General features: G+C 65.9%; 2 protein-coding genes across 6 annotated transcripts; one reads left to right on the top strand and one right to left on the bottom strand.

The window, feature by feature from the left end:
• Nucleotides 1–2,337: 2,337 nt before the first annotated feature.
• Nucleotides 2,338–7,471, top strand: CLIC3 (chloride intracellular channel 3). Of its 2 annotated transcripts, none has more exons than XM_004756899.3 (6): nucleotides 2,338–2,758; nucleotides 3,547–3,656; nucleotides 3,740–3,865; nucleotides 3,995–4,101; nucleotides 4,180–4,355; nucleotides 4,441–7,471. In XM_004756899.3, exons 1-6 carry the CDS (start codon nucleotides 2,723–2,725, stop codon nucleotides 4,597–4,599), a joined length of 714 nt encoding a protein of 237 aa, XP_004756956.1. In that variant the 5' UTR covers nucleotides 2,338–2,722; the 3' UTR covers nucleotides 4,600–7,471. The 2 variants fall into 2 exon arrangements, with proteins under 2 accessions (XP_004756956.1, XP_012913944.1); XM_013058490.2 differs by having other exon boundaries at nucleotides 2,339–2,758; nucleotides 3,462–3,656.
• On the bottom strand, nucleotides 5,325–6,847 carry PAXX (PAXX non-homologous end joining factor). 4 transcript variants are annotated; one of them, XM_004756903.3, is made up of 7 exons: nucleotides 6,714–6,847; nucleotides 6,576–6,636; nucleotides 6,273–6,322; nucleotides 6,002–6,192; nucleotides 5,854–5,922; nucleotides 5,625–5,709; nucleotides 5,325–5,513 (listed from the first exon to the last, which is right to left on the bottom strand). In XM_004756903.3, the coding sequence occupies exons 1-7, from the start codon at nucleotides 6,830–6,832 to the stop codon at nucleotides 5,474–5,476; spliced, it is 615 nt and encodes a 204-aa protein (XP_004756960.1). In that variant the 5' UTR covers nucleotides 6,833–6,847; the 3' UTR covers nucleotides 5,325–5,473. The 4 variants fall into 4 exon arrangements, with proteins under 4 accessions (XP_004756960.1, XP_044938695.1, XP_044938694.1 ...); XM_045082760.1 differs by having other exon boundaries at nucleotides 5,325–5,709; XM_045082759.1 differs by having other exon boundaries at nucleotides 5,325–5,709; nucleotides 5,854–6,192.
• Nucleotides 7,472–8,066: the final 595 nt, after the last annotated feature.

The raw sequence follows: 8,066 nt of genomic DNA, 5'->3' as shown, positions 1-8,066 counted from the left end.
AGGGAGGTTTGCTCAGGGCCCAGGTGTAGCTTCTGGGTCAGTGAAGGTTGGTGACTATGAGCTTCTGGTCTCATTGACTTAAAAACATGGCTGTGGGGGCGCCTGGGTGGCTCAGTGGGTTAAGCCGCTGCCTTCGGCTCAGGTCATGATCTCAGGGTCCTGGGATCGAGTCCCGCATCGGGCTCTCTGCTGAGTGGAGAGCCTGCTTTCCTCTCTCTCTCTCTCTCTGCCTGTCTCTCTGTCTACTTGTGCTCTCTCTCTGTCAAATAAATAAATAAAATCTTAAAAAAAAAAAAAAACCAAACATGGCTGTGAAGTCACAGGAGGAAATCCAAACGTGCCTGAGGACATCCTCTTGGCTTTTCGCAGAAGGCTGGGAGCAGACCCCGACGGGCATGTACTGACAGCGGGCTCGGCTTGCTCTGTTGCTGGTCTTGGGCTACAGCGGCTGTGACTTAACCACACTGGGCCTATAAAACGGCAGGAGCATGTTCCCTCATCGTCTGGTGGCCCGAGGCGCCCGATCAAGGTGTGGGCAGGTCTGATTCCCTCTGAGGCTGTGGGCGAGGGTCTGGACCACGCTCCCCCAGCTGCCGGTGGTTTCCTGGCTTTGTCTGCCGCCCTAATCTCTGCCTCCGCCCTCACACGGCAGCGCCCCCCCAACACCATGTGTGTCTGCGCCCAAACCTCCCTTTTACAAGGACACAGTCTGATTGGGGTAGGGCCCCTCCTGACGACCTCATTCCAACATGAAGACTCCTGTAAAGGCTGTGTGCCCTAACATCACATTCTGAGGTGCTGGGGGCTAGGACTGCCACCGTGAAGGCCGGGGCCACAATTCAGCCGCCACGCCACCCAGCCTGAGAGCAGAGAGGCTCCCTTCCTCTGTCCTCCCCTGTGGCCCTACCAGGACTCTCCCACCGATGGGCGGGGGGCTTGCCACCCAGGGACGGCATGGATCTGTTTATTTAATTTTATTTTTTTAAAAGATTTTATTTATTTGACAGAGATCACAGGTAGGCAGAGAGGCAGGCAGAGAGAGAGAGGAGGAAGCAGGGTCCCCGCGGAGCAGAGAGCCTGACGCAGGACTCAATCCCAGGACTCTGGGATCATGACCTGAGCCGAAGGCAGAGGCTTAACCCGCTGAGCCACCCAGGCACCCCGCTTGGATCTGTTTATATGTTCCAAGTGCATTTACAGGGACACTTACGGGCTGATTCCCAGGGGGCTGAGCCGCCTGGACAGTTTTGCCAGCCAACGGCAGCCCGAGCAACGCGAGCTCACACCCTCACTCCGCACACCTGCCCACTGCAGCCCCGAACCCAGGCTTGTCCTACTTTGTCTCTTGAAATAAGTGTGAAGTGAGACGCACTCCCACACATCCTGTGTTGGTAGATCTTTTCTCTGGACCACCTGGTCACTGGTCCGTTTCACGACTGTTTCTACAGATGTCTAAGGGTATTTTTATACACACAGAAATACCCACGGGAAGGCTGGTGAGCACCTGCGGCCGTGGGGGGTCTTGGGCCCTTCCCGGGGGCTGTGGCGCGTGCCCCGGGGAAGCTGATGAGCAGGCCGACAGCAGAAACACTGGGGCCCTGGAAGGGAGCCAGTGCCCAGCTCATCTGCAGGGTCAGCACCAGGCTGCGTCTGGGAGCCCTGAACCCATGCGGGGTCCGGGAGAGGCCCTGGGGGAGGGGTCAAAGGGGCGGGCAGATCCCCAGCTCCGCCATATGGGGGGCGGAGCCTTCGCAGGCCCCTCCCTTGGGACACGCCCCCCGCATCGGTGGTGGGGGAGGCCTGACTGGGGCGCAGCAGGTTCGGGGTGTGCGCAACACAGCGTGTCCTCGTGGGTTCCTTGCAGCCAACGGCAAGGGCAGTCGGGAGGTTGTGGCTTCTAAACCTCCTGGTGCTTCTGTTGAAAAGTTAAGAAAGGGAAGATCTGGGGCGCCGGGTTGGCTCAGCCGCTTGGTGTCTGCCTTTGGCTCCAGTCGTGGCCCCCGGGTCCTGGGATTGAGCCCCGGGGACGGCTCCCTGCTCAGTGGGGAGCCTGCTTCTCCCTCTCCCTCTGCTGCTCCCCCCGCTTGTGCTCGCGCTCTGTCAAATAAATCAAATCTGAAGAAGAGGGAGGTGGAGGAGAAGGGGGAGGGGAGGGGAGGAAAGCCTGCCCGGAACCCCACTGGAGGGCAGTAGGTGTGGGCTGGGCTGACCTGGGGCCCCGAGCAGGCCCGCGGCGCTCCTGGAATGTGGGCGGGCCTGGGGGCGGGGCTCTGCCAGACCCAACCCAGCGATGGGAGGGGCGTCCCTTTCCGGGAGGTAGGCAGACTGGGAAACTGAGGCTGGGGCCCGGCTGCTCATTTATTTCTCCGACGCGCTCCCCAGCTTTCTGGAGGGAAGCCCGGCAGACAACAGGAGGTCTGCGGAGTTCACGGCAGGAGTGAGTCTGATCCGGAGCGCCCTCCTCCCAGACTGGCACCATCTCTCCCTGCCTCCGAGGCCGTGGCCTCCGCCTCCATCCCACACAACCCTGCGCACTTGGCACCCCCGTCACACCCTCATGCTTGGACGCGAGCACCAACCGCCGGCGTGGGTGACTCGTCAGGGCGGGCCCTGGACGGGGCAGGGCGGGGCACCCCGGGAGTCTTAAAGGACTCTCCAGGCCCCCACCCCTGCCCCGCTGTCGCCGGCGCCACTGCTGCCCCTGCTGCTGCTGCTCCCAGCCATGGCGGAGACTGCCAAGCTCCAGCTGTTTGTTAAGGTGCCCCTGGGCCCGGGAGGGCGGCCTCTGGGATGAGTATGCTCTGCGGGGGGGGGCGGGGGGGGCTCTGCTTTCTGGGGCAGGCAGAGGGTCTGCACCCTCTCCCTGGGAGTGGGCTCGCGTAGCTCTACAGAGACTTAGAAAGAGGGACCAGGATGGGGGGGGGGAGCCCAGTGAGCTGTCCCCAAGGGCATCCGGGCGCCAACTCCCAGCATTAGCTCCTGGACCCAGCCCAACGCTTCTGGAGAAAAAGCCCCTCCGTGGGGAGGCAACGATCAGGCCGCTGGAGGCCAGGCCCACGTGGAGCTCGAGGTCAGTGCAGCGGGAGGGGTCTGGGCCAGCTGAGCCCCAGATGCTCACATCACAGCCCAGATCTGTGGATCCCTGTATGGGAACTGCCAGAGCCTGGCCTCCTCCCCACCGTCGGGGTAGGGGACAGTCCTACCGGCCTGCAGCCAGTGTCCAGTTTGGCAGGTGAATCACTCAGAAAACAGCTCACTCGGCCCACCCCACCCCTGTGACCCGCCTGCAGGGCCCGAGCCCCAGGTGCTGAAGATAAGGGTGGAGGGGCCGAGCTCCAGAGCTTGGGTCCCACCCCCGGGTCCCCGTGCCCCTTGCCACCTCCCAGGGACCCAGTCAAGGGCTCTCAGCCGCCACTTGTCCGGGCTGTGCCCGGCCAAGCTGGAGCCTCGGACCGTTTCAGGCTCTTGACGGTGGGAGGCAGTGCCCTCTCCGGCGCAGTTCTTAGGTCGGCTCTCTGCCCTGCTCCTCTACTGCCCGCACCCCAGGCCAGCGAGGACGGGGAGAGTGTGGGACCCTGCCCTTCTTGCCAGCGGCTCTTCATGCTCCTGCTTCTCAAGGGCGTGCCCTTCACCCTGACCACCGTGGACACTCGCAGGTGAGCCCCCGCCTCCACCGGGGCCGCTCCCTGGTCTCTGGCCCTCCTGACCACCCGCTTCTCCCGCTGCCTCATGCCCATAGGTCCCTGGATGTGCTTAAGGACTTTGCCCCTGGCTCGCAGCTGCCCATCCTTCTCTACGACGGCGACGCCAAGACAGACACACTGCAGATCGAGGAGTTTCTGGAGGAGACGTTGGGGCCCCCTGAGTGAGGGCTCTGGGCCTTGAGGGGGGGTATGGGGCCCCCCAAGGAGGAGCCCAGGAAGAGCGCTGCGGGTCTCGCGGGGAAGGGGGTATAGCCCGAGGGTCTGACCAGAGGTCCCCTACTTCCCCACAGATTCCCCAGCCTGGCGCCCCGCTACGGGGCGTCCTCCACGGCCGGCAACGACGTCTTTCACAGGTTCTCGGCCTTCATCAAGAACCCGGTGCCCACGCAGGACGATGGTGAGGCGGCTCTCGAGGCCCGGCGACGGTGGGGGGAGTTGGCCCAGACCCGGGTCTCACTGTGCCCCACCCCCCCAGCCCTGTACCAGATGCTGTTGCGAGCGCTCACCAGGCTGGACGGCTACCTGCGCACGCCCCTGGGGCACGAGCGCGCGCAGGAACCGCAGCTCCGCGAGTCGCGCCGCCGCTTCCTGGACGGCGACGAGCTCACGCTGGCTGACTGCAGCCTGCTGCCCAAGCTGCACATCGTGGACGTGAGTGGCCGCGCGGGGCGCGGGGCGCGGGGCGCGGGGCGCGCGCTCCACAAGGCCCCGACCTCGTTGCGCCCCTGGCCCGCAGACGGTGTGCACGCACTTCCGCGGAGCGCCCATACCGGCCGAGCTGCGCGGCGTCCGCCGCTACCTGGACAGCGCGCGGCAAGTGAAGGAGTTCAAGTACACGTGTCCGTCCAGCGCTGAGATCCTTGCGGCCTACCGGATGGCCGTGCGCCCCCGCTAACCCCTCCCCCGCCATCTCCAGCCACCACCTGCCCCCTCTCCGACAGCCCCATAAAGGCAGCTGTGCCCCAGGGAACGTGTCCTGACCTCCGGGGGACCAGAGGGCCCTTGATTTCTGCCACCGCCAAACCCCCACCATGACCCCATAGCTCCACCTGATAGCCCAGAAGGACAGGGGCAGAGAACCCAGTGGGTGGTTCTGCCCAGCCCTCCACTCACCCTATCAGGCGTGGCGGGGGACTGGATTGGGCTCCCAAACCAGTCAGGCCAGGGTGGGGCAGCAGGATGGCCAAGGCAGGTGGGGACCAGGAGCCCAGCCTGGGCACCTAGGGGCTCCAGGCCAGTGGGTGGGGCCAGCCCACATTCCTCAGCCCTGCCCCAGGGAGCTGCCCCCCCCCTCCACAGGGGCCAGTTTGCATGCAGTGTGGGATTCCCAAGGCTGGCGGGGGAGGGGGATCTGGGATAAGTGTGGGCCTGGAGTAGTTGGCAACGGGGTTCCAGCCTTGAGGAGCCCTGCCTTGCCTTCCAGGCCCTTGGCTCCTATGCAGACCAGGCAGGGGCAGCTGGGTGAGCCCAGAGCTAGGGACCCCCACCCCTCCTCCACCCCAGGGAGTGTGAAGGCTGCTGCAACAGCTTACTGCTGCCCGGCCACGTGCCAGGTCCCAGGTCCCAGGTCCCAAGGAGATCTCTGACCCCTCTCCCCCAGCCAGCCCCCAGGAGCCGGAGTGTGGCCAGTTCCTCCCTGCGAGGAAGCATTTATTCGACGGAGAAGGGGTGTGGGGAGCAGGCGTGCCCGACCCTCCGGCAAGACGCCTCTCAGAGGCTGTCCCCACTTCACAGGCAGATGGCTGGCGGGATCGCACTCTGCTGCACCCTCAAGGGCTCTCAAAGTCTACACCACCGGCTGGTTTCTTACTAGGAGAGAAGAGGAAGTGACACTGTGGTGTTGTGCAGGGGGGGGCGGGGGGGGGTACAGCAGCACCCCTGGCACCGGAGGGAGGGACAAGTGGCCGAGTGGCTGAGTACCTCTTGAAGCCGGGGTTGATGAGGGACTCTCCTGGACACCGCCTCCTGACCCCGAGTCCAGGGCCGCCTCTCTGAGCATCTGGGTCTGAGGGAAACAGGACAGGAGGGGGGTCCTGAGTCCTGTCCAGTTCAGGGCCACAACCCTTTCTCCACACGCATCCTCTGGAGTTGGACTCTTGTTCCGGGGAAGAACACAGCCCCAGCCAAAGTCACGGGTGACAGGCCTTACCTGGTAAGAAGAGCTGAGGTCCCACCAGACAAGGGCTCTTTCTGGGGCTGGCAGCTGTCACCTCCGCAGCTGGGGAAGAAAGCCCAGAGTGCAGGTGCGAGCGGGGGCGGGGCCCAGTGAAGACTCTGGGCACAGCCCCCCACCGTACCTGCCAGCTGCCTCGTCAAGGTGCACACTTGGTCTGCCAGCCTCAGGGTCAGCGCCTGCAACCTGGAGGCTGCCTCTGGGCCCGGCACCTTGGAGAGGGCAAAATCCAGTGCTGAGGGCCCCCCTGAAAGGGTGAGGGATGCTTGGTCCTCCTGCAGGACGAAAGTCAGAGCTCGCTGCTCACAGGCTGCCCTAGGAAAGGAGCGGTGCTGAGTGCTGTGTCCAGACCCCCCTGCTCCACACCCGCCCTTCCTCCCTGCCCAGGGGCTCACCTGAACCGGGAAGTGATATCCTCAGCCGCGCTCAGGCCAAAACGGGCTTTCTACAGGGCACAGGGGCTGGTCACCAGCTGCCCAAGACCCTGGAACCGCCCCAAAGCTGCCTGATCCAGAGCCACCCCCGGAGGCCGGGCCGATCTTGGGCCTACAGCTCCAAAGCTCAGGGAAGGGTGTCCAGACCCGCCTCCCCCCACCCCGGGGGGACCCCAGACCGCCCGCCTCCATCTCATAGGTGGTCCGCACTGCAGTCGGGGGTGCTGGGGGCTTCCGGGCCCTCCCGGGAGCCCCGCTACCCACGAGGGCCGCCAGGCTGTCCGCCGTGAAGCAGGTGCTCCATAGCTCCGCCGCGTCGGTCACACTGCGGGGGGAGCGGCTGTCAGACCGGCCGGCCCCCGAGCTGTCCGCGCCCCCAGCGCCCCGCGCGCCGCCACTCACTAGAGGTTGAAGGCGCCGGGGCCTCCGTCCTCTCCCTCCCCCTCGCAAAAGCACACGAAGCGCGGGGGTCCGGGGCCCGGTGGCAGCGTGCAAAGAGGCGGTGACAGCGGCGGCACCATGACACCACGGCGAGCGGAGGGCCACCCACCGGCCCGCGCGCCTGCAGGCCTAGGGCGCGGCGCGGGAGCCCAGCTCCGGAACGGGGGGCGGGGCGCGAGCGGGGCCCACGGGGCCTGCGCGGGGCGGGGCTGACGGCCCTGTCCCCGCCCCGAGCCCCAGAACCGCGCGGGGCCGGTGGGGGGGGGGGGTGGGCGCGGCCGACCGAGTTTAGGGCGCGGGGCGGGGCCTGCGAGCCTGGGGCGGGGCTCTCCGGGGCGGGGTCCCCAGGCCCGCGTGGGGGCCTCTGCCCGCCTCCCTGCCCCCCACAGCTGCGCGCCCGCCGCCCTGCGGAGTCCGGGGTTCCCCGGGTTTGCGCTTCGCCCCCGGCGGTGCCAGCGGCCTCCTCCTGCGGTTCCCACCGGCCCTCGCCGTCCGCGAGATGTTTCTCACGTCGCCTTCAGATCCGCCAAGCCGCACCCCGGCCCGGTGCAAAGGGAATAAACTACGCGACCCGTCCGTCCCCCGCCTCCGCCCGGCCCCTCTCTTGTGCCCGGCGTCCTCGGCCTCGGGCACACCTTCACCCGCGGACAAGGTCTCTGGTCGCCTGGGGCTTGTGAGATCTAACGGGACGACAAATAATAAACGTGCAACTCTCGGTAGCAGTTTGAGCCGTTTGAGCTCTGACCTGGACAAGAGGGGGCCGTGCGCGCCAGGACAGGGGATCGCGGCCGAGGGAGCCCGCAGCGGGAAGGCCCGCAGCCGGCTCCGCACAGGTCTGCTCCAGGCTCTGCAAGAGGGCGAGGGTGCACCCTGGTGGCCACAGGGAGGCGGCTGGGGGCTGCTCAGGCCATACTGGTGCGTCCCCTGCAGGCCTGCAGCCCAGCCTGGCCCCGTTCTGACCTTCCCCTGGTTGACACCCTCCCGCTCCTGCTTCAAGACCTTTGCCTGGCACACCCTCCCCCAGACTCACAGGCTTCCTTCAGTCAGAGGCCTTCCCTAGTCCCTTACGTGGAGGTCCACAGCCCGCCCAGCATCTGCTGCGCTCTCTCCTGTTTTATGTACTTGTTTTCCAGACTTGTCCCCATAGACAGTCTATGCTGGTTTCCACACTGGGCCGGCGGCCTCTGAGACGGCCCCAACCATCCCTCCTGCCGTGCTCCAGCTTTCACGGATCGGCCCCTGAGTGTGGGCTGCGCTCAGTAACTTGCTTCCGGCCAGTAGAATGCTCTAGAAGTGGCGGGCTGTCCTTCTCCC

The sequence above is a fragment of the Mustela putorius genome, unplaced genomic scaffold (assembly GCF_011764305.1).
Source record: "Mustela putorius furo isolate JIRA1106 unplaced genomic scaffold, ASM1176430v1.1 tig00000596_pilon_pilon_pilon, whole genome shotgun sequence".
Classification (NCBI taxonomy): domain Eukaryota; kingdom Metazoa; phylum Chordata; class Mammalia; order Carnivora; family Mustelidae; genus Mustela; species Mustela putorius.
This window is presented reverse-complemented; position numbering and strand designations above follow the sequence as displayed.

Bases quoted from the DNA above. Each gene is read 5' to 3' on its own strand.
- PAXX (XM_045082759.1), bottom strand. From the start codon at position 6,832: ATGGTGCCGCCGCTGTCACCGCCTCTTTGCACGCTGCCACCGGGCCCC. The intron at 6,637-6,713 runs GTGAGTGGCGGC...CTCCCCCCGCAG, and splicing joins CCCGGCGCCTTCAACCTCTA to TGTGACCGACGCGGCGGAGC. The intron at 5,710-5,853 runs GTAAGGCCTGTC...TGTTTCCCTCAG, and splicing joins ACCTCAGCTCTTCTTACCAG to ACCCAGATGCTCAGAGAGGC.
- CLIC3 (XM_004756899.3), top strand. From the start codon at position 2,723: ATGGCGGAGACTGCCAAGCTCCAGCTGTTTGTTAAG. The intron at 2,759-3,546 runs GTGCCCCTGGGC...CCCGCACCCCAG, and splicing joins AGCTCCAGCTGTTTGTTAAG to GCCAGCGAGGACGGGGAGAG. The intron at 4,356-4,440 runs GTGAGTGGCCGC...CCTGGCCCGCAG, and splicing joins CCAAGCTGCACATCGTGGAC to ACGGTGTGCACGCACTTCCG.